The following is a 24,499-nucleotide window of genomic DNA, read 5'->3' as shown; positions in this document are numbered from 1 at the left end:
CATATTTTAGAAAATGTTTGGGCCTACTAATTGATATACTGTTTTTCAAATGTTCTGTAGTAAACTGTGAGGACAACAACTGCTGCATGTTTGAACCTTGTTAAAATAATATAAATCACTAACTGTTTAGTGTTTAGTGCTTTCAGTGTTGTGTGTATTTAAATAAATCACAATCAACAAAAACCTTTTGTGAAATAATAGATATTGAAACATGAACATTAGGACATTGTCAAAGATAGACAGGCAGTCTCAATAAGTTATTGTGTGCAAGAAAACACAGGGCAGACAGACAGACAGACAGACAGACAGACGGACAGACGGACGGACGGACGGACGGACAGACAGACAGACAGACAGACAGACAGACAGACAGACAGACAGACAGACAGACAGACAGACAGACAGACAGACAGACAGACAGACAGACAGACATGCAGTCAAACAACCAGACAGACAGACAGACAGACAGACAGAAAGACATGCAGTCAAACAAACAAACAGACAGACAGACAGACAGACAGACAGAAAGACATGCAGTCAAACAAACAAACAGACAGACAGACAGGCAGGCAGGCAGACAGACAGACAGACAGACAGACAGACAGACAGACAGACAGACAGACAGACAGACAGACAGACAGACAGACAGACAGACAGACAGACAGACAGACAGACAGACAGACAGACAGACAGACAGACAGACAGACAGACAGACAGACAGACTGGTAACCATCTGGTACAGACAAGCAGTCCCTTTGACACACACACGTACAGTGGGATGTGTCTCTCCAGGTACAGAGGAGCTGCTGCTAATGCCACAGAGCACAGTCCCGGTGGAGTAAACACCTCAAGGCCCCTAGCTCATCCTTTAACACAACAACAACAGTAGCAGCTTCCCATCCAAAGACACAGTATACTGTAATATACAGATTCTGTCAAATTGTGACCACCTTTGCATGATTCGCTATTTCTTCTAAAGTAAATATAAATGTATGTTTTGGTGTTTACATTTGATTTAAAACTGCACAGGATCAAGAATTTGAAAAAATGAAAAGCAATGAAAAAGTCCTAATTAATTTGGGGCAATGATAATCCATTACGTTGTAATGTAACTGACCTCTGGTTAGTTGCAAGGTGCCTACAGGGTTAACAATAGTCTTCAATCAATTTTGAAAACAAAAACAGAACATTATGATCCATTTTTTGTATTTTTAAATGTATTTTTTAGTTAAATGTTTTTAAAGCGAAGTCATACTAAGACTAGGCTCTCTTTTACAGATGAGTCCTGCATAAATACATCAAACACATACAACATACAATATACAACATTACAAAACACATTCAGAAAAGCAGACACATGTATTATTAACATAGAGGTCTCTGATCATGTCTCTGAACTGACCACGGGGGGGGGGGATCAGAACATCTCATTTCAGAGAGCTCTGTAAGTTGTTCCACATAAATGATGCAAAAACCCAATTCTGTGGAGACCGAAGGGGCCTCCAGTGTAAATCGAATCCTGAGACCAGGTTTGTTCATTTGTAAGTCTAAATTGAATTAATGATGACAGATACATAGGACGTTTTGTTTTTGCATGAGTGCTTTGTAGATAAACACAAGAAAATGCTGCCCTCTCCTTACATACGAAGAGGCCTAAACCAGGGCAGGGTAATCTATTTGACTGAATCTCTTTAAACCTGCTCTTTAGCAATTATACTACAAAAAATACACTGTATTATCAAATGAACCATGTACCCAGATATCAGCCTGTCACTTTATCCCAACCATTGTAATACAAAGGGACCTGCTGGATAACTGGGGCTGGACAGGTGTCAGTGAGAGTCCATGGTGGTGCCTCATCCTCTCCTGGTTGAGAGTCAATGGTGGTGCCTCATCCTCTCCTGGTTGAGAGTCAATGGTGGTGCCTCATCCTCTCCTGGTTGAGAGTCCATGGTGGTGCCTCATCCTCTCCTGGTTGAGAGTCAATGGTGGTGCCTCATCCTCTCCTGGTTGAGAGTCCATGGTGGTGCCTCATCCTCTCCTGGTTGAGAGTCCATGGTGGTGCCTCATCCTCTCCTGGTTGAGAGTCCACGGTGGTGCCTCGTCCTGTCCTGGTTGAGAGTCCATGGTGGCACCTCATCCTCTCCTGGTTGAGAGTCCATGGTGGTCCCTCATCCTCTCCTGGTTGAGAGTCCATGGTGGTGCCTCATCCTCTCCTGGTTGAGAGTCCATGGTGGTCCCTCATCCTCTCCTGGTTGAGAGTCCATGGTGGTCCCTCATCCTCTCCTGGTTGAGAGTCCACGGTGGTGCCTCGTCCTGTCCTGGTTGAGAGTCCATGGTGGTGCCTCATCCTCCCCTGGTTGAGAGTCCATGGAGGTGCCTCATCCTCTCCTGGTTGAGAGTCCATGGTGGTGCCTCATCCTCTCCTGGTTGAGAGTCCGTGGTGGTGCCTCATCCTCTCCTGGTTGAGAGTCCATGGTGGTGCCTCATCCTCTCCTGGTGGCTGATAAAGCTCTTCTAAAAGGACAGTTGACCTTTGCAGACTGAAAACCTCAACAACCCCAGCTGGTGAAGAAAGGAGATCTAGTTATGGGTACACATTTATACCCTCAATGAGTCCAGTTTCATGTTGTTGTTTTTTTGTTTGTTCATTTTGCAAATGGTTTCGGCAAGTAAAGGTCGATTGCATAAACCCCCTGATTTATTTTCTGTACATCTCACAGACTGCAGCCGCCACACATTTTTATATCTGTGAATTTGAACGGCTGTAACAGAGCTTTGGAGCACATCAGATAGCAGCAACGTGCCCGGATATGTATGTGCCACATCTGTCCAGTGTTCCATTAGACTGTCGACACTACAGTACTACCTATGGTACAGTAGTTAGAGAGATCTACATCCTAAATCATGCAGGGCACATGTGTCCTCACTGTGAGGACTTGGGTAGCCCGGCACCGGCTGGCTCTCTGATGCTCTCTTAACACCCCTATGTCAGTCTCTCGATACCTCAGAGACGTGTCACACCTCCTACATGCCAGGTTGAGGGGTGTGTGGGCAGGATGTGGACGGGGGCAGGAGTAAGGGGCGGGAGCACCGACAGACAGGGCCTCTGTGGTAAGGCTCTGAGACAGACGCAGGGTTCAGAGAGTATAAAAAGAGGAGCTGTGAGGAGTAAGAGCCACGGAGCCAGCCCTAGCTACAGACTGCACTACGGCGCCAGCCCTATCTGTAGACTGCACTACGGAGCCAGCCCTAGCTCCAGACTGCACTACGGAGCCAGCCCTAGCTCCAGACTGCACTACGGAGCCATCCCTAGATCCAGACTGCACTACGGAGCCAGCCCTAGCTCCAGACTGCACTACGGAGCCAGCCCTAGCTCCAGACTGCACTACGGAGCCAGCCCTAGATCCAGACTGCACTACGGAGCCAGCCCTAGCTCCAGACTGCACTACGGAGCCATCCCTAGCTCTAGACTGCACTACAGATCTATCCCTAGCTCTAGACTACACCACGGAGCCATTAGCCGTTCCACTGCTGGAGCTGGTCCTGTTGGTGCTGCTGGTGGTGATGGGGGAGGGAGAGCCTGTGTGCAGGCTGCAGGGCAGGGCAGAGCTGCCAGACATGGCCAAGGACGGGGAACTCGTCATCGGAGGCATCGTCACCTTCCAGACGGAGTACGACAGCAGGATACCCGACTTCCAGAGTTTACCAGATCTACTATCGGAGGAAGTGAGTATCCTGTTTCACGTGACTAGAAAATTCTGAGTTTTATTGTTTTCAATATGAAGAGTGATCTTTTAATCTACTGTATATCTGAGGTTTATTTCCTATACACCACTCTATAAATGTGACCTTTGTCTATTGCAAATAATTTAAAGTAAAATAAATTATTTCACTGTAGTCTGATAATTCAGTAACAGAACAATGAATGCAAAAGTTACGTAATTTTTTAAAACTTTTCCTCTTTAGCATTTGCACTACCTACATACTGTAAATTTCACAATGGGAAGAGAGGCTTTTTTTTTTTTTTTACAGCAATGGAGATTCCCCAGACAGATATGAACTTATACACTTACATAGTGCTACATCGGGACCATGGAAGTGGTTTCTAGCATTATCTGGGGAGGACGTAGTGAGACCGTACATTGTCATATTGTCTCATATCTCTGGCTGGGGAGTCAGTATGCTATTCTGCATGATATTTAATAACACAACAATTACACTGAACCTCAGCCACTCAGCCCCTGTTGGTATGTAAAGTATCGAGACAAGTCAAGTAACACACACTCTACAGTGAACAAGCATTGATGATTGATATGCACATGAGTGAACATGAATACACACACTCTCCTTGGACACTTATGTGAGTCTGTTTGTTTTCCTGAATCATTAACGTTGTGTTTTTTTGTGGACTTTTTCTCCAAACAGATTCAGCCGAGTGCATGAAGTGCCCAGTCCAGTACTGATCCAATGGGAGAGGGGATAGATTGAATTCCTGTTCTACTCTGAGGTCATGAGGGCCATTTTGTTTTTTGGTATATTTGATTGGTTTGTTTAACTATTATGATAGCAACAATTTTATTCCAATTCAGAGAGACCCCCATCGCCAGGGCCAACAACTCTGAGCTGAGCTTCCTGCTGCTCTTCTCCTTGGCTCTGTGTTTTCTGTGTTCTCTTACTTTCATTGGCCGGCCCTCTGAGTGGTCCTGTATGCTGTGTCACACAGCGTTTTGGATCACATTCGCCCTCTGCATCTCTTGTGTTCTGGGAAAAACAATAGTGGTGTTGACGGCCTTCAGGGCTACACTTCCAGGCAGTAATGTCATGAAATGGTTTGGTCCTCCACAGCAGAGACTCAGTGTTCTGGCTTTCACTCTCATATAGGTCCTGATCTGTGCTCTTTGGTTAACAGTCTCCCCTCCTTTCCCCTACAAGAATATGAAAACATATCAGGAAAAGATCATTCTAGAGTGTGATGTGGGTTCAGCTATTGGTTTCTGGGCTGTGTTGGGCTATATAGGACTCCTGTCTCTCTTGTGCTTTGTGCTGGCTTTTCTGTCTTAAAATCTTCCTCATAACTTTAATGAGGCCAAATGCATCATCTTCAGCATGCTCATACTGTATTCAGCTTACGTCAGCTCTCCTGGGAATAACCAATTTCTGTGTTCATGAAAGTGACTTATTGAACGATCCTCACTTTCAGAATGCACAGACCCTTGTTTTTGGGAATGAGAAATATCTCAGTTTCAGCTTAGAGAGAAGAAGCCTCGTGAGGTATTACTCTGTCACATGCATGAACCAGTATTGGTCGGTCACATGAATGAAGCAAACGCTAATGATGAATTAATTATGAATCAGCTAAATCAAGCAAATATAACTTGTCTGAAGTCTACAAGAGAACTAACGGGACTGCCCCGGTAGAGCTCCTGATCAACATGTGTACTTGGTGCATTGAGTTTGTTGAAATCTCTCCAGAGCACTAATAATAAAGGATGATTCATTAAAGATTGACGTTGAGTGTCCTGTGTAGAATTTCCACAACAGATCTTTGCTATTCTAGCCTCTAGTTATGGAATGCTATTTTCTACATTTCTTCTAAAAAAACAGAGGAAAACACAAACAAAAAAAACATTCTCATGGGGTAGAAGACCAATGATATACATGACTAACTTTTAGGTCATCTTTTAAGCAAAAACAATTCAATGTAAAATATCAATGTATTATAATCATTTATTGTTGATTTAAAATGTACAATTGTCTGGTTACTGTATGTTTGCTGTTTTATTAGAATTCAAACCGTAACCCATCTGCCATAACATAATGCTTAAAAACCAAACACCTTTCAATACACATCCAATAGTATAACGCATACAACAGCAGCCCAGTGCACCTGAGGAAAGATGTACAGTACTACATACCGACAATGCTGAAGGGTTTAAGTTTGAAGTATAACTACATCTCATTCATTGACATCTTTAAAGTCTACAGACATGCATAGCCTTGGCTGAATTTGAAATATTCTCTCTGTGTCCAATAACAAAAATACACTTCTAATGCATATCTCGCATATTCATCAAATGTGAAAGAAACTTATCCATAATCAATTACTTACAAAGATAGTTATTCATTAGATAAATTTTGAAACAAATCCAAAAAATCTATATTCGAATTCCCAATAAAACATATGAAACGTCCTTAAATTAACTTAATTAGATTAAAGCTAAAATCTTTAATTGCAACATCCCTTTTTTCGACTTAAAATGTAAAAGAAATAAATAATATACAGTGTTTAAGCCATTGATTCTTGAGGAATATAACTTATAAATTCCTCATGGGCTTAGTTCAACTGTCGTACCCCATCAGAACCCAAAATATGAGCTTGTTTCATTCCAATTTTTGTAAACAAAGTAAATGTTAAACAAACACTGTATAGCATCATAGCATGGTTAAATAATACACTGCTCCAAAAAATAAAGGGAACACTAACGTAACACATCCTAGATCTGAATGAATTAAATATTCTTATTAAAAACTTTTTTCTTTACACAGTTGAATGTGCTGACAACAAAATCACACAAAAATGATCAATGGAAATCGAATTTATCAACCCATGGAGGTCTGGATTTGGAGTCACACTCAAAATTAAAGTGGAAAACCACACTACAGGCTGATCCAACTTTGATGTAATGTCCTTAAAACAAGTCAAAATGAGGCTCAGTAGTGTGTGTGGCCTCCACGTGCATGTATGACCTCCCTACAACGCCTGGGCATGCTCCTGATGAGGTGGAGGATGGTCTCCTGAGGGATCTCCTCCCAGACCTGGACTAAAGCATCCGCCAACTCCTGGACAGTCTGTGGTGGATGGAGAGAGACATGATGTCCCAGATGTGCTCAATTGGATTCAGGTCTGGGGAACGGGCGGGCCAGTCCATAGCATCAATGCCTTCCTCTTGCAGGAACTGCTGACACACTCCAGCTACATGAGGTCTAGCATTGTCTTGCATTAGGAGGAACCCAGGGCCAACCGCACTGCATATGGTCTCACAAGGGGTCTGAGGATCTAATCTCGGTACCTAATGGCAGTCAGGCTACCTCTGGCGAGCACATGGAGGGCTGTGCGGCCCCCCAAAGAAATGCCACTCCACACCATGACTGACCCACTGCCAAACCGGTCATGCAGGAGGATGTTGCAGGCAGCAGAACGTTCTCCATGGCGTCTCCAGACTCTGTCACGTCTGTCACATGGCTCAGTGTGAACCTGCTTTCATCTGTGAAGAGCACAGGGTGCCAGTGGCGAATTTGCCAATCTTGGTGTTCTCTGGCAAATGCCAAACGTCCTGCACGGTGTTGGGCTGTAAGCACAACCCCCACCTGTGGACGTCGGGCCCTCATACCACCCTCATGGAGTCTGTTTCTGACCGTTTGAGCAGACACATGCACATTTGTGGCCTGCTGGAGGTCATTTTGCAGGGCTCTGGCAGTGCTCCTCCTGCTCCTCCTTGCACAAAGGCGGAAGTAGCGGTCCTGCTGCTGGGTTGTTGCCCTCCTACGGCCTCCTCCACGTCTCCTGATGTACTGGCCTGTCTCCTGGTAGCGCCTCCATGCTCTGGACACTACGCTGACAGACACAGCAAACCTTCTTGCCACAGCTCGCATTGATGTCCCATCCTGGATGAGCTGCACCACCTGAGCCACTTGTGTGGGTTGTAGACTCCGTCTAATGCTACCACTAGAGTGAAAGCACCGCCAGCATTCAAAAGTGACCAAAACATCAGCCAGGAAGCATAGGAACTGAGGAGTGGTCTGTGGTCACCACCTGCAGAACCACTCCTATATTGGGGGTGTCTTACTAATTGCCTATAATTTTCATCTGTTGTCTATTCCATTTGCACAACAGCATGTGAACTGTATTGTCAATCAGTGTTGCTTCCTAAGTGGACAGTTTGATTTCACAGAAGTGTGATTGACTTGGAGTTACATTGTGTTGTTTAAGTGTTCCCTTAATTTTTTTTGAGCAGTGTATAATGTTGATATCGTGGATGGTCAGTCCTTGCATCCATAGCTCTGTCCATGAATTTGAGAGTGGTTACAATTCTCCAGGTCCTTACCTTAGCTGTTTTTTACCAAAACAGAGGTGAGGATGCCATTTTGGTTTAGTTTCAATTAAGTATTCAGACCTCTGTATAACAAGCATTAGTATCAAGAGCATTTAAATGTCCAGCCATTCACCGGGCATAACAGACAACTGATGTGTCATCATCATTATGACGAGTTGCCTCCATAAGACAGCAACAGTCTCTACAGTATATTGATTCCCAGCAGTACCCCTTCCTCTGCTGAAGGAGGGTGCCAGCGTGATGTCACACTCTGGAGGATGCATCACCGAGCCAGGCAGTAGGCTAACTCCTACCACAGGCCTATTAGTGTCATCTTAGTTAAGGCCTCAAGACCTGCCGCCTAGGCCCTCCACCTCCTGCACCACAGAGAACCCCCACACCGGAACTAAGAACTCCAACACCAGATTCCCCCAGACAGAACATAGATAACAAAGAGGAAGCAAGCTATGCTGATCACAAGATGCCTTTTATACACTACTTGTAACGCGCATGTAATCAGACGGTAGATAGATGTCATAATATGGCAGACAGATGTTATAATACGGCAGAGAGATGTCATAATATGGCAGATAGATGTCATAATGTGGTAGATAGATAGATGTCATAATATGGTAGCTAGATAGATGTCATAATTTGGCAGATAGATTTCATAATATGGCAGATAGATTTCATAATATGGCAGATAGATGTCTTAATTTGGCAGATATATTTCATAATACAGCAGATAGATGTCATAATGTGGCAGATAGATGTCATAATATGGCAGATAGATGTCATAATACGGTAGATAGATGTCATAATGTGGCAGATAGATGTCATAATATGGCAGATAGATGTCATAATATGGCAGATAGATGTCATAATATGGCAGATAAATGTCATAATATGGCAGATAGATGTCATAATGTGGTAGATAGATGTCATAATATGGTAGCTAGATAGATGTCATAATATGGTAGCTAGATAGATGTCATAACATGGCAGATAGATATCATAATATTGCAGATAGATGTCATAATGTGGTAGATAGATGTCATAATACGGTAGATAGATGTCATAATATGGCAGATAGATGTCATAATATGGCAGATAGATGTCATAATATAGTAGCTAGATAGATGTCATAATATGGTAGCTAGATAGATGTCATAATTTGGCAGATAGATATCATAATATGGCAGATAGATGTCATAATGTGGTAGATAGATGTCATAATATGGCAGATATATGTCATAATATGGTAGCTAGATAGATGTCATAATATGGTAGCTAGATAGATGTCATAATATGGCAGATATATGTCATAATATGATCGATAGATGTCACAATATGGCAGATAGATGTCATAATGTGGTAGATAGATGTCATAATATGGCAGATAGATGTCATAATTTGGCAGATAGATGTCATTATTTGGCAGATAGATGTCATAATGTGGTAGATAGATAGATGTCATAATATGGTAGCTAGATAGATGTCATAATATGGCAGATAGATGTCATAATATGGCAGATAGATGTCATAATATAGTAGCTAGATAGATGTCATAATATGGTAGCTAGATAGATGTCATAATATGGCAGATAGATATCATAATATGGCAGATAGATGTCATAATGTGGTAGATAGATGTCATAATATGGCAGATAGATGTCATAATATGGTAGCTAGATAGATGTCATAATATGGTAGCTAGATAGATGTCATAATATGGCAGATATATGTCATAATTTGGCAGATAGATGTCATAATGTGGTAGATAGATGTCATAATATGGCAGATAGATGTCATAATTTGGCAGATAGATGTCATTATTTGGCAGATAGATGTCATAATTTGGCAGATAGATTTCATAATATGGCAGATAGATGTCATTATTTGGCAGATAGATTTCATAATGTGGCAGATAGATGTCATAATTTGGCAGATATATTTCATAATATGGCAGATAGATGTCATAATATGGCAGATAGATGTCATAATATGGCAGATAGATGTCATAATATGGCAGATAGATGTCATAATATGGCAGATAGAATCAAGGTCTATTTTTGCAGCTGACACGCTTTGTGAATGATATCTATCTGTACCTGGAAACCAGTGTAACCCATTTCAGATAGATGTTGAAATAAATTAAATGTAATCTAATAACAAATTACTTAGATAATTCATCGTACTGTGTACACTAGAATGGAAAGGGCTGTTATATTAGGACACATAGTGAGAGTGGGAATGGGAAAACTTCTCTTGAAAGAGATAAACAATTACTGTGGTAAATAAACGGAAATTACCATTGGTTGACCAAGGAATCAGATGTCATGTTGTTTGCTCTCCTAAGTTCTGGATGCCTTACGCAATATTTGTGTTTGCTTGTCAGTCTGTCCCCAATTGAATAGCCCCTTACAGCTGGGTAGGAGACAGGAGGCTATAAAACACAGAGACTCTCCAGGATGGTGACTGTGCCAAGGCGAGGCTCTGAGATGAGACCAGTCACACTTGTCTTGTTAGCTCTGTTCACCGGGGCAGTGACTCCCTACTGCAGAAGACTCTGTCTGACTCTGGACCCGAGCACTGAGCTACCACACACTAGAGAGGATGGGGAGACAAGAGGTTCCACTTTAAACAACTCCGCTGGAGACGCTCTCACTCACTGTAGAATGAATCTGCTTCTGAAAGATGAACGGTGAGTATACAAATGGAATTGTAATTATTGGGAGAAAAAAATATTTTTTACTAATGTCATTTTATTTTGCAAATCTGACCATCTCTTTTCAGCACTAACAATTTCTCTCTCTAGGAACATTAAATAAATGTAGCGACGATTCCTAAATATAATGTATTTTTGTCCGTAATACACACATAACTTCTTATTATAACATTATATTGTAAGATATGGAGAACCTGGATTTAAATGTCACTCCTGGTTGTTTAATCAGCACTGATTTTGTAATTGTTTTAATTGTCTCTGTGGGAAACTGAGATCAAATGATTGGACTCTAAATGACATATCATGGGACATCTAAAAAGGCAATTAAACAACCTGATGGGAAACTCCACAGGATGCCGGAGCAATGTACTAGTTTCTCCCGAAGTCACTCCAGATATCTCTCTCTCTCGCTCTCTGTCGTTGAGGACTAAATGTACACAAATAAACTGCACTCATCTTGAATTGTTGTACGCAGGTTACAGCTGTATTAAATGAACAGATGTAGCACCAGACATTCATATTGATTTGCTAAATGTAGGTTTTTTGGAGGAGGATCTTACTGTCTTCCAAATTGTTCAAAAGATTTTGAAGGGGGAGTAGGGGGTTGATGTACAGCCATGTGAAAATATATTGTGCTGTTTTATTCTCCAGCACAATTCAAGAGGACTGGATGGTGCTATTCCCCAGAGAGGAGATCAACAGAAACTCTGAACTTGTACCGGCTGTGACTCTGGGCTACAACGTCTATTCCATCTGTGGGAGGGACAACCTGCTGCGAGCCGTTCTGGAACCTTTGAAAGGAGGGGAGCAGAGAGAGCCGACAGGACTGCGGAGCTGCGGCCGCAGCAGGGTGCTGGCGCTGGTGGGACACTCCTCCTCTGGTCTCGGCAGCTCCTCACACTGGCTACAGGTGAGACTGACAGGGAGTGTGATACCCAGCAGTACATATTGTGCATCCCTACCTCCTACAGAATGATTTGTTGAGTAATGCACATTTTAAAATGTAATAAAATCTTGTTGATTCCGACATTAGTCAAGTAAGTGTGTTCAATAATGATATGTCAACTAAAAACGTGTGTTGTTCTCCTTTCTGTCCTTGTGCATAGATGATCCACATATGTACTTGTGCATGTCTGAGAGACAGAGATGTTAACCCCAGAGCCATTCTCCTCAGAGCAGAGTCCAGTCACTGTGCCCAGAACCTAGCCCCGATGCTGCCCCTGACATGCTGGAGCAGAGTGGATGTTGTCTGTGGGACATGCATACCGGAGGGTAAAGCTGAGGGTCAGGCTCCCTTACATGAGGTGAAGGGGTTTGTTCTCCCCGGCCTGACTGAGTTCTTACTAAATCTGATACCCTGGGATGGATCACAGAGTACCTTTATCTGTGACTGGAGCCTGGCTGCTCAGCAGTGGCTGTGCTCCCCTCTACCTGAGGGCCGAGCATGGTTCCAGGTCCATAGGGTCATGTGTGCATTGACAACGGCAGCTGACATGAGAAAGGAATGCAGCGACAGTCATACTGAGTCTGACTGTATAAAATATGCTGTATTGACACCAAACCAGGTACTTGTTTACTTGTATTTTTGTGATCATTGTACTATTTATGAAGGCTGATGCAATGAGGGGAAAATTAAAAGTGGCAGATTCCCAAGTCAGTTAAGAACAAATTCTTATTTTCAATGACGGCCTACCGGGGAACAGTGGGTTAACTGCCTTGTTCAGGGGAACAGTGGGTTAACTGCCTTGTTCAGGGGAACAGTGGGTTAACTGCCTTGTTCAGGGGAACAGTGGGTTAACTGCCTTGTTCAGGGGAACAGTGGGTTAACTGTCTTGTTCAGGGGCAGAACAACAGATTTGTACCTTGTCAGCTCTGGGATTCAATCTAGCAACCTTTTGGTTACAAGTCCAACGTTCTAACCACTAGGCTACCTTCCTCCCCATATAAATAGATGATTTGTCTAAGTGCATTGTGGGTCTATGGTGTAGTAACTACTGTAGTATTCCACTGACAGCTACCAAAGGCGGCGTGCATAAATATATCTCCGCTGGGCAGATGGAGTGATGCTAACACAGGAGTAGCACGTTGTTTCAACCTAAAAGTGACGACAGACAGAGAACATGGTCAGAAAAATGGTGAGGAAAAAATCCACTTGTGAATTGTGACTGATATAATGTTGACTTCCTCTTCCTCCTCTATAATAATGGTTGTGTTTTTGTAACAAATCATGAACCGCAAATTGTATATAAATAATCTGTTTGAATAAAATGTCTGATCAAGCATTTGATTCAACCTAACATTTAGTGTGAAAATCACGCTGAAATTATTTTTTTTTATATCAGGACCCAAAAGCCAGGGTATAAAATGAATTGTGCAGCATTTTAAGTCAGTGTAATATTACCCTAAATGCCACAAATCATATTAAAGATAACCAATGATCTATGCAGGCTACAATGTCGCCTTTTTGATGTTTTGCTTATTGACAGTGTAAAATCCTCGCATTGTTCTAAATACTGTGTTTCTTTACCAGATGCTAGTAACTATATCCCACATATCCTGCAGAGCAGCCATCGGTGTGTCTCTTATGGCTGGGTGGAAGAAGGACTTCTGCTGACGGCTCTGTTCTGGCTTATGATCTACACCAGTAGATCTCACAGAGACACCAGAAAGCTGAGCTTCCTGCTGCTCATCACACAGACTCTGTGTTCTCTCTCACCTCTCACCGCCATTGGCCGGCCCTCTGAGTGGTCCTGTATGCTGCGTCACACAGCGTTTGGGATCACCTTCGTCCTCTGCATCTCTTGTGTTCTGGGGAAAACAATAGTGGTGTTGATGGCCTTCAGGGCTACACTTCCAGCCAGTAAAGTCATGAAATGGTTTGGTCCTCCACAGCAGAGACTCAGCGTTCTGGCGTTCACTCTCATACAGGTCTCGATATGTGTGCTTTGGTTAACAGTCTCACCTCCTTTCCCCTACATAGGGCTCCTAGCCTTCTTGTGCTTTGTTCTGGTCTCTCTGGTCAATAAGCTACCTTCTATGCAAGCTAAGTTCATTTTATTGACTGTTCTTATACATGTACAATTAGCAGCATGGTTGCAAACCTCCAGGGCACCAACAAGGTATAAACTGGTCATTGAGATACATTCAACATAGCTAGATGTCTAAACCTAGAAACTGAAAGGTTGTACACGAGGGATGGGCAACTCCAGTCCTCAAGGGCCTAATTGGTGTCACACTTTTGCCCCAGTCTCAGCTAACAAACCTGACTCCAATATTCAACTAATCATGATCTTCGGTTTAGAATGCAAGTAGTTTCATCAGGTGTGTTAGCTACGGATGGGGGGAAAGAGTGACACCAATCAGGCCCCGCCGAGGACTGGAGTTGCCCATCCCGGTTGTACATAAATTCATTGTTTTCTAATCACTTGTTAATATTATCCATAGTTATAAAATAGCTTTGTAACCACAATAATTTTACTTAACTAGGCAAGTCAGTTAAGAACATTTTTTTTTTGTTGATGGCCTAGGAACAGTGGGCTAACTGCCTTGTTCAGGTGCATAATAACAGATTTTTACCTTGTCAGCTCTGGGATTCGATCTTGTCACCTTTAGTTACTAGTCCAACGCTCTAAACGCTAGGCTACCTGCCACCTCAACACTCTAACCACTAGGCTACCTGCCACCTCTACACTCTAACCACTAGGCTACCTGCCACCTCTACACTCTAACCGCTAGGCTACCTGCCGCCCCTAAGAAATGTATCTTGTCATGTCATCTTAATAAAGCAACAATACAAAAATGTAATTATGTGACTGTTTCCTACAACTGTGCATAAAGCATCCTTAAGTGCAATACAACATACATTGGCAGCAGCTAATGGGGATCCATACTAAATACAAAAATACACAATAATATCATTACACTCAACTCTGGTTAACAAACTGGTGATCATAACATAATACCACAATCAAATCAATGAAACTGAGAAGTACATCTTTTAACCCTTAGAGGACATTATACCATATAATAAGGTATCTGAACCTCTGGTGAATAGAGTTGTTTGTAGGTGTCAAGACTACAGATGTAGCATCTTAATTTGAGCCAGTTTGCTACAGCAGGAAAATAATCCTGCAGCAACAGGAAATGTGAATTATTACGTGGATTATTATGAATGGACATTTTGCTGAGGTTGATACATTTTTCGTTAGGGCAAATTCAAGTCTGAAATGGCAAAGTGAAAATTACAAACTTTAGAAGCCTGTTTAAAACTAAATTATAAACTGGGTGGTTCAAGCCCTGAATGCTGATTGGCTGAAATATGGGGTATATCAGATCGTATACCACGGGTATGACAAAACCTTTCTTTTTGCTGCTCTAATTATGTTGTTAACCAGTTTATGAAAGCAATAAGGCACCTCAGGGGTTTGTGGTACATGGCCAATATACCACGGCTAAGGGCTGTATCCAGGCACTCCGCTTTGCGTAATAAGAACAGCCCTTAGCCGTGGTATATTGGCCATATACCACACCCCCTCGGGCCTTATTGCTTAAATACACTACAAGTTTGCCTTTTCTCACCAACAAAAGAGTGATCAAATTAAGATCCTACATCTATATGTTACCTGCTTGAGCTGTAGCCCTGCTGGGCTCCCCACTGACATAGCAGTGAATGGAGCACATAGTAGTAGTACTGCCCATTGTGAGAATCAGAGGCCTAAACCCCCTTTTCATTATTACAAAGAGCTCACACACAACAGACGACATTCATCAGCCAGCTGCGTCCATTACATTGAAATTTGATTCAGGTCTCCAACAAGTAGGCTGAAATAGGGGTGTGATCAGCACACTAGGTACAGTATGGTCCTATCATTTTAAGCCTAAACATATAGCAGTGGGCTAAATCAGTCACGCAGACTGTTTCTGGGTTGTCTCAAACCAATCTACTTTGAAACAAAGTGTACACCTCACACACATGATTATTGGCTTGAAATAAAGAGGACACCTGTACTATGTCAGATATAGAGTTAGAACATGTTACATTGTGAGTTTACATCCCAATATTGCACTTTACATATACAGAAGTACAGAAGACTTTCAACATTATCCATTATTCCAGGCATCTCAGGAATTACCAATAATGCACCATTCTCTGACATACAGTAACTAAGGGTAGCTTTGTGTTGGCTAACTGTCTAGCGTCATATCCAGATAGCCAGCTAATGAAAATAGTCGGGGTGGCAATGGTCGGAAGCTGAGCGGTTGCCATACCAACACAATAGAAAAAAATAAAGTCTATATTCAGTGTGTGCAAATGGAGTGAGGAGGTAAGGCAATAAATAGGCCATAATAGCAAAGTCATTACAATTTAACATATTAACACTGGAGTGATAAATGAGCAGATGATGATGTGCAAGTAGTGATACTGGTGTGCAAAAGAGCAGAAAAGTAAATAAAAACAATATGGGGATGAGGTAGGTAGATTAGGTTGGCTATTTACAGATGGACTATATACAGCTGCAGCGATCGGTTAGCTGCTCAGATAGCTGATGTTTAAAGTTAGTGAGGGAATTGTAAGTATCCAGCTTCAGCGATTTTTGCAATTCGTTCCAGTCACTGGCAACAGAGAACTGGAAGGAAAGGTGGCCAAAGAGGTGTTGGCTTTAGGGATGACCAGTGAGATATACCTGCTGGAGCGCGTGCTACGCGTGGGTGTTGTTATCGTGACCAGCGAACTGAGATAAGGCAGAGCTTTACCTAGCATAGACTTATAGATGACCTGGAGCCAGTGGGTCTGGCGATGAATATGTAGCGAGGGCCATACAGGTCGCAGTGGTGGGTGGTTTAAGGGGCTTTGGTAACAAAATGGATGGCACTGTGATAGACTGCATCGAGTTTGCTGAGTAGAGTATTGGAAGCTATTTTGTTGATGACATCGCCGAAGTCAAGGATTGGTAGGATAGTCCGTTTTACTAGGGTAAGTTTGGCGGCGTGAGTGAAGGAGGCTTCGTTGCAAAATAGAAAGCCGATACCAGATTTGATTTTGGATTGGAGATGTTTGATATGAGTCTGGAACGAGAGCTTACAGTCTAGCCAGACACCTACATATTTGTAGTTGTCCACATATTCTAGGTCAGAGCTGTCCAGAGTAGTGATGCTAGTCGGGCGGGCAGGTGCGGGCAACGAACGGTTGAAAAGCATGCATTTGGTTTTACTAGCGTTTAATAGCAGTTGGAGGCCACAGAAGGAGTGTTGTATGGCATTGAAGCTTGTTCGGAGGTTAGTTAACTTCTCTAGGGTCTGTGGGACGCTAGCGTCCCACCTGGCCAACATCCAGTGAAATTGTGGAGCGCCAAATTCAAAAACATCAATACTCATTATAGAAATTCATAAAACATCCACAAGTGTTATACATCGGCTTAAAGATTAACTTCTTGTTAATCCAACCGATGTGTCAGATTTCAAAAAGGCTTTATGGCGAAAGCAAACCATGCGATTATCTGAGAACAGCGCACAGCAGATAAATCATTACAAACAGTAACCAGCCAATTAGAGGAGTTACAAAGGCAGAAATAGCGATACAATTAATCACTTACCTTTGATGATCTTCATATGGTTGCACTCCCAAGACTCCCATTTACTCAATTAATGTTTATTTTGTTAAAGTCCCTCTTTATATCCAAAAACCTCCGTTTTGTTCGCACGTTTTGTTCAGTAATCCACAGGCTCAAAGGCAGTCACAACAGGCAGACGGAAAATCTGAAAAGTATCAGTAAAGTTCGCAGAAACATGTCAAACGATGTTTATAATCAATCCTCAAGTTGTTTTTAGTCATAATAATCAATAATATTTCAACCGGACAAAAGCTTTGTCAATATAAAAGGAAAACAAGAAAGGCGCCACTCTCGGTCGAGCGTATGAAAAACCTCTGGGACCCTGCAGTGTCCACTCATTCAGAGACCAGCTCTGAAACCAGATTGCACAGCGGAGGTATGGTGGGATTCGAAATGGTCTGTGATCTGTTTGGCTTTCGAAGACTTTAGAAAGGCAGGGCAGGATGGATACAGGTATATAACAGTTTGGGCCTAGAGTATCACCCCCTTTGAAGAAGGGGATGACCGCAGCAGCTTTCCAATCTTAAGTGATCAAAGGGGTTAGGGGTTGCAACAATGGTGGCAGATAGTTTTAGAAAGAGATGGTGCAGATTGTCTAGCCCAGCTGATTTGTACTGGTCCAGGTTTTGCAGCTCTTTCAGAACATCTTCTATCTGGATTTGGGTGAAGGAGAAGCGGGGGAGGCTCAGGCAAGTAGCTGGGGGGGAGCTGTTGGCCGGGGTTGGGGTAGCCAGGAGGAAAGCACGGCCAGCCGTAGAGAAATGCTTATTGACATTTTCGATTATCATGAACTTATAAGTGGGCAGCTGGGAGGAGGTGCTATTGTTCTCCATGGACTTTACAGTGTCCAAAAGCTTTTTTTGAGTTAGAGCTACAGGATGCAAATTTCTGTTTGAAAATGATAGCCTTTGCTTTCCTGACTGAGTGCGTGTATTGGTTCCTGACTTCCCTGAACAGTTGCACATCGTGGGGACGATTCGATGTTGTTGTGTTGGTCAAGGGCTATATCTGTTCTATATCTGTTCTAAGTTCTATTTTTTTTTGAAAAGGGCATGCTTATTTATGCTTATTTAAGATGGTGGGAAAATTACCTTTAAAGAACGACCAGGCATCCTCGACTGACGGGATGAGGTTAATATCCTTCCAGGATACCCGGGCCAGGTCGATTAGAAAGGCCTGCTCACAGAAGTGTTTTAGGGAAAGTCTGACAGTGATGAGGGGTGGTCGTTTGACCACGGACCCATAGTGGATGCAGGCAATAAGGCAGTGATCGCTGACATCCTGATTGAAAACAGCAGAGGTGTATTTGGAGGGCAAGCTGGTCAGGATAATATCTATGAGGGTGCCCATGTTTACGGATTTAGGATTGTTTCTGGTGGGTTGAGACGGTTTCTGACAGTCTGTGCAGAAATTCTTTGGTTGTGCAAACCCACAATTTTATCAGCTGTCTGGGTGGCTGGGCTCAGACGATCCCGCAGGTGAAGAACCTGGACGTGGAGGTCCTGGGCTGGCGTGGTTACACGTGGTCTGCTGTTGTGAAGCCGGTTGGATATGTTTATATTATATATATTATACGTATTACATATAAATATTATATATTTATATTGTATTCATTTATACAGTATATACAAGTCTGAAATGTTGAAGGGGAAATTACAAACGTTAGAAGCCTTTTTAAACCTTGAATACACTACAAGTTTGCATGCAGGAAAAATCTCAACAACAAAATCTAATTAAGAGCGAGCATCTCTGTATGTGTGTCGTTAATGCCTGAAATCAGGCTTGGCAGCATGGTTTTGAATGAGGAAAGATTGCTTCCGTACATTTGCTCACATTGTATATATACTTATTTTTCTACTGTATTATTGACTGTATGTTTGTTTTACTCCATGTGTAACTCTGTGTTGTTGTATGTGTCGAACTGCTTTGCTTTATCTTGGCCAGGTCGCAGTTGTAAATGAGAACTTGTTCTCAACTAACCTACCTGGTTAAATAAAGGTTAAATAAAAAATAAATAAATAAAAAATACATGACAACAGGAATCAGCAACAGGAATCAGCAACAGGAATCAGCAACAGGAATCAGCAACAGGAATCAGCAACAGGAATCAGCAACAGGAATCAGCAACAGGAATCAGCAACAGGAATCAGCAACAGTATCATTGTCAACTCATGTTTTAGGAATATAAATGGTACTTTTAAAGGGATATTTTGTGGATGCCATTTTTATGTCTTTGTGTCGATTATGAAGGAAGTTAGATAAAGGGCCACCTCTAGCTGCCTCCAGCTTAGATATATATTTATTTTTATTTCACCTTTATTTAACCAGGTAGGCCAGTTGAGAACAAGTTCTCATTTAAAACTGCAACCTGGCCAAGATAAAGCAAAGCAGTGTGACACAAACAACAACACAGAGTTACATATGGAATAAACAAGCGTACAATAACACAATAGAAAACATCTATATACAGTTTGTGCAAACGAGGTAAGATTAGGCAGGTAAGGCAATAAATAGGCCGTAGTGGCAAAGTAATTACAATGTAGCAATTAAACACTGGAGTGATAGATGTGCAGAAGATGAATGTGCAAGTAGAGTTACTGGGGTGCTATAAACATAAAGGGCCACATTGTCAAAATGTAACACTTTAGCATACTTACTCAACAGGATTCTACTTAATCATGTAAAAACTAGTGAATGAGCACAAAAATGTGCTATGATGTATTGATATTGATGATATTAGTAATATATTTGTCTTATCAAGCGGATTTGAAGCAACCTCACATTAGAAATAGGCATGTGGCGCCCTCTTCTGGCCACACCGGTACTGCTATATATTACAAACACGGCCATGATTCCTCGTTCCCTTTCTAATAGATGGTAGATGGTTCCTCGCAGTGAGTGCCAGGACAAACTGTAATCTATTCTTCGCTTTTCTTAAAATAAACTTCAGATACATTTTGCCAAGTCAAGTCCAGTAAAGTTAGCTTAAATGTGTGGTAGCTATTTAAAGATCCTTACTGTAAAGTGTTACTACCATGTTTATTGTTCCATAAAGCCGTTAAAATGTTTTTATTGAGAATTCCGTGTTTTTAAAGGTTCTAGTCCCCCGCTACAATAGAAATAGATAGGTTCTTTATTCTCTATTGTTCTATAGTCCCTTTTAAGCTATGTGTATATCATATTGTTGTACCCACTATTTTTGCCAAGTGGTGCCAATCCAAGAATGCCAGTGCTGAACCCTCTGGGAGAAGCATCACTAAGGATGTTTTCCAGTGGGCACACCTCCTGCCTGTCCCCAACACACACACACACACACACACACACATGCCCAACACACACACATCCCAAACATACACACATCCCCAACAGGAACAGAGGTGTATATAAAGCCCAGACATAGAACGGAACCCGGTCACAAGATGCTGAGCGATCATGTGTGGACTAGAGAGGGTCATACTCGGCTCATTGCCATTGCTTTGCATCCACACAGTGTTTGCCTGTGAACTATTCGGCCGGTTTGACATGCCTAGTTTGTTCAAAGCAGGGGATGTCATGATAGGGGGCATTTTCCCTGTATTCAACAAACAAGAGGACAGCAGTGCCTCTTTTGTGAAGGAGCCTGATAAAGTGAAGTGTGCTGGGTAAGTGTGTCACCCTTCTGTACCATGAGATAACAGTTGTGTGTATGTCTGTTCATTCTGATTATTAACACTTTTTTTTTACCCTTTTCTTCTCCTGAAAACCTACTCTGGCAGATTTGACTTGCGGGCCTTTCGCTGGACCCAAGTGATGATGTTTGCGATTGATGAAATAAACAAAGACAGTATTCTACTACCCAACGTCTCTCTAGGCTACAGGATCCTTGACTCGTGTGCATCTCCCACCAATACTTTACGGGCTGCTCTGACGTTGGTTAGCAGTCCAGAGGAGATCGAGCCCACTGCCCCATGCCTACCTACTATATCTGCCCTAATAGCTGAATCAGGCTCCTCTCAGTCCCTGGCTGTGGCTGGAACACTGGGACCATTCAGAGTGCCAATGGTAAGAGCCACATGCTTCATTCATGACGGGTGTCTAGCTATATTGAAAAGGTGTACAATACCGATGCACTTGATATCCTGTAATGTTTGCATGTCAGGTGTGTGATGTGTTTGCATAATTGTAAAGCTTTTAAATCAAAAAGCATACTTAGAGTAAAGATAGAAAGCTTTTCATTGACTTTCTTCTTCGTCCCATTATTATTTTATTTTTTTCTGCATTTTATCAGGTCAGTTACTTCTCTACATGTGCATGTCTGAGTGATAAAGGCAAATACCCCACATTCTTCCGCACTATCCCCAGCGACTACCATCAGGCAAAGGCTTTAGCAGCCCTGGTCAAGCACTTTGGCTGGACTTGGATTGGGGCGATACAGTCCGATAATGACTATGGCCGGAATGGGGTCCAAGCCTTCACTGAAGAGGTTAAAAAACTTGGGGTTTGCATTGCGTTCGTTGGGACAGTGTTACGAACCTACCCAAGCAGTAAAATCCTTGATGTGGTGGACATGATCAAACAATCAACAGTCCAAGTCATCCTGTCATTTGTTCCTGAGGGTGACCTTTATCCTCTGATGAGGGAGGTGGTGAGGCAGAACATAACGCACATTCAGTGGATCGCCAGCGAGGCTTGGATCACAGCAGCCCGGCCCTCCACCCCTGAAATATACAGCTCTTTCGGCGGCGCCATAGGATTTGTGGTGCGGAAGATGGCCATCCCAAAGCTACGACACTTTCTCATGGGCATCAGTCCATACACAGATCGAAACGCTGCCTTTGTGAGGGATTTCTGGGAGAAGATGGTGGGTTGTCGGCCTCTCTCAGCCGGTGAGCCCTCAGTCTCCGAGAGGAGCAGTAAGACGTGTACTGGAGCGGAGACACTTGTGGATTCACAGGATCTGTTCTTCAATGTCACACAGCTGAGAGTGTCTTATAATGTGTATAAGGCAGTGTATGCTGTTGCACACGCCCTTCATCACTTAATATTTTGCAAAGAAGAAAGAGAAGGCACGATGAGACCATGTGTAAATCTATCACAGATACAGCCTAACGAGGTGAGCTGAGGAGGGGGATAAAAAGCATTGGCTTTTTTCTTGTCCTACTACTATTCATGCAAAAACATTCATATTTTCTCCTTCTTCTAATCGATAGGTCAGTGATCAACTGAAGACTGTGCATTTCATAAATCAATTCGGTGAGGCCGTGTTCTTTGACGAAAATGGAGACCCCCCTGCCTCGTATGACGTCATCAACTGGCAGCTGAGGGCAGGGCAGGTGCAGCATGTGACTGTGGGCCAGTTTGGCTTAGCCGCTAACCAGGCCTACGAGCTCAGCATCCAGGAAGATAGCATAGTCTGGAGGACAGGGAAACTGGTAGCTATAGCAACACACCTTTGACAGAATATTTAGGGTAGAAAGATGAATTACAATAATTTATTTATTGACAGTATTTGCATGGAACATTGCGAACGTGTATACTACTACTACTAATAACAATATAATATAATACCACTACTATACATATTTACTTTCCTCATTAGATTCCTGTAGCAGTGTGCTCTCAAATCTGCCCTGTTGGAACCAGAAAAGCCCAAATCAAAGGAAAATCTGTCTGCTGTTTTGATTGCATCCCCTGTGCTGATGGGACAATAGCCAATGCAACGGGTAAGCCAACAGTCAACACACTGCAATATCAACAGGTAGGTTTACAGTCAACACACGGCAATATCAACAGGTAGGTTTACAGTCAACACACTGCAATATCAACAGGTAGGTTTACGGTCAACACACGGCAACATCAACAGGTACGTTTACAGTCAACACACTGCAGTATCAACAGGTATCAACAGTCAAAATGAAAACTAATTTGTGCTGTTAATGAACTATAAGCTGGTGTTGTGTGTGAGTTATTCAGGAGCAGCGGACTGTAGCCCCTGTCCACAGGAGTACTGGTCCAACGACGGGAGGGACCAATGCATCCTGAAAACAGTCGAGTTCCTGTCTTACTACGAACCAATGGGAATCGCTCTTACTATGGTGTCCCTGCTTGGGGCCTGCCTGTCGTTTGCCACCATGCTGGTGCTCATCCACTATAAGGAAACGCCAGTGGTCAAGGCCAGTAACTCTGAGCTGAGCTCTCTACTGCTGTTCTCTCTCTTCCTGTGCTTCCTCTGTCCCCTCACCTTCATCGGCAGGCCCACCGCCTGGACCTGCATGCTGCGCCACACCGCCTTTGGGGTGACCTTTGCCCTCTGCATCTCCTGCATGCTGGGCAAGACTATCGTGGTGGTAACAGCCTTCAGGGCTACCCTGCCCGGCAACAGCATGGCAGGGAAGTTTGGGCCCTCCCAGCAGAGGATCATCGTGTGCTCCTGCACCGTGGTTCAGATATTTATCTGTGTGCTCTGGCTAAACCTGAACCCACCTTACATGGACTTCAGATATAGTCATAGGAAGATAGTTCTAGAATGTAATACTGGTTCCGAGACTGCATTCTATGCAGTGTTGGGATATATAGGTATTCTTGCAGGGATATGCTTGGTTCTGGCTTTTCTGGCTCGAAAGCTGCCTGATAACTTCAACGAGGCCAAATTCATCACCTTCAGCATGCTCATATTCTGTGCAGTCTGGATCACCTTTATCCCAGCTTATGTCAGCTCTCCTGGGAAGTTCACTGTAGCTGTGGAGATCTTCGCTATTCTGTCTTCCGCCTTTGGATTATTGATTTGTATTTTTGCCCCAAAATGTTATATACTTTTTATAAAACCAGAGAGAAATACCAAGAAACATGTCATGGGGAGGAATTGAAACAAACACTTGTGACGTGCTCAGCTGTGGCTATTAAAGTATGTACGACTTGATTATTAAATGAGCTTTTCTTTCGTGTAGCAAGCACTTTAAAGAAATGTCTTCGCAAATTGCTGAGTGCTAAATAATCACGTTTGAAAAATATGTATTTTCTGTACTACACTGCTTGTCAAATACTGTATAACGCATCCTTTTTCATCCCCCCTGCTGCTGCTGAGC

At 42.8% G+C, this 24,499-nt stretch overlaps 3 protein-coding genes and 1 pseudogene across 3 annotated transcripts; all 4 read left to right on the top strand.

The window, feature by feature from the left end:
* The first annotated feature begins 3,059 nt into the window (after positions 1-3,059).
* Positions 3,060-4,897, top strand: LOC118944037 (diacylglycerol kinase kappa-like). Its single transcript, XM_036961560.1, has 3 exons — positions 3,060-3,114; positions 3,191-3,729; positions 4,429-4,897. The coding sequence occupies exons 1-3, from the start codon at positions 3,060-3,062 to the stop codon at positions 4,444-4,446; spliced, it is 612 nt and encodes a 203-aa protein (XP_036817455.1). The 3' UTR covers positions 4,447-4,897.
* LOC110503237 lies at positions 4,540-5,183 on the top strand (annotated as a pseudogene).
* Positions 5,184-10,590: 5,407 nt separating this feature from the next.
* Positions 10,591-14,407, top strand: LOC110503422. The gene is made up of 5 exons (XM_036962049.1): positions 10,591-10,800; positions 11,476-11,734; positions 11,931-12,389; positions 12,839-12,959; positions 13,355-14,407. Exons 1-5 carry the CDS (start codon positions 10,598-10,600, stop codon positions 13,975-13,977), a joined length of 1,665 nt encoding a protein of 554 aa, XP_036817944.1. The 5' UTR covers positions 10,591-10,597; the 3' UTR covers positions 13,978-14,407.
* Positions 14,408-20,936: 6,529 nt separating this feature from the next.
* On the top strand, positions 20,937-24,499 carry LOC110503236 (extracellular calcium-sensing receptor). Its single transcript, XM_021581602.2, has 6 exons — positions 20,937-21,076; positions 21,191-21,476; positions 21,703-22,527; positions 22,625-22,846; positions 23,014-23,137; positions 23,394-24,499. Exons 1-6 carry the CDS (start codon positions 20,958-20,960, stop codon positions 24,278-24,280), a joined length of 2,463 nt encoding a protein of 820 aa, XP_021437277.2. The 5' UTR covers positions 20,937-20,957; the 3' UTR covers positions 24,281-24,499.

This window comes from Oncorhynchus mykiss, chromosome 24 (assembly GCF_013265735.2).
Source record: "Oncorhynchus mykiss isolate Arlee chromosome 24, USDA_OmykA_1.1, whole genome shotgun sequence".
Lineage (NCBI taxonomy): Eukaryota > Metazoa > Chordata > Actinopteri > Salmoniformes > Salmonidae > Oncorhynchus > Oncorhynchus mykiss.
Note: the sequence above shows the minus strand (reverse complement) of the source record. Positions and strands in the feature narration are given on the sequence as shown.

What these genes read in the sequence shown, in the direction of transcription:
- LOC118944037 (XM_036961560.1), top strand. Translation starts at nt 3,060, where the DNA reads ATGTGGACGGGGGCAGGAGTAAGGGGCGGGAGCACCGACAGACAGGGC. An exon ending in CGACAGACAGGGCCTCTGTG is followed by an intron (nt 3,115 to 3,190) that starts GTAAGGCTCTGA and finishes CCACGGAGCCAG; the next exon opens with CCCTAGCTACAGACTGCACT.
- LOC110503236 (XM_021581602.2), top strand. Translation starts at nt 20,958, where the DNA reads ATGCCTAGTTTGTTCAAAGCAGGGGATGTCATGATAGGGGGCATTTTC. An exon ending in GACCATTCAGAGTGCCAATG is followed by an intron (nt 21,477 to 21,702) that starts GTAAGAGCCACA and finishes GCATTTTATCAG; the next exon opens with GTCAGTTACTTCTCTACATG. An exon ending in TCTGGAGGACAGGGAAACTG is followed by an intron (nt 22,847 to 23,013) that starts GTAGCTATAGCA and finishes TTTCCTCATTAG; the next exon opens with ATTCCTGTAGCAGTGTGCTC.
- LOC110503422 (XM_036962049.1), top strand. Translation starts at nt 10,598, where the DNA reads ATGAGACCAGTCACACTTGTCTTGTTAGCTCTGTTCACCGGGGCAGTG. An exon ending in CTGCTTCTGAAAGATGAACG is followed by an intron (nt 10,801 to 11,475) that starts GTGAGTATACAA and finishes TTTATTCTCCAG; the next exon opens with CACAATTCAAGAGGACTGGA. An exon ending in GCTCCTCACACTGGCTACAG is followed by an intron (nt 11,735 to 11,930) that starts GTGAGACTGACA and finishes CCTTGTGCATAG; the next exon opens with ATGATCCACATATGTACTTG.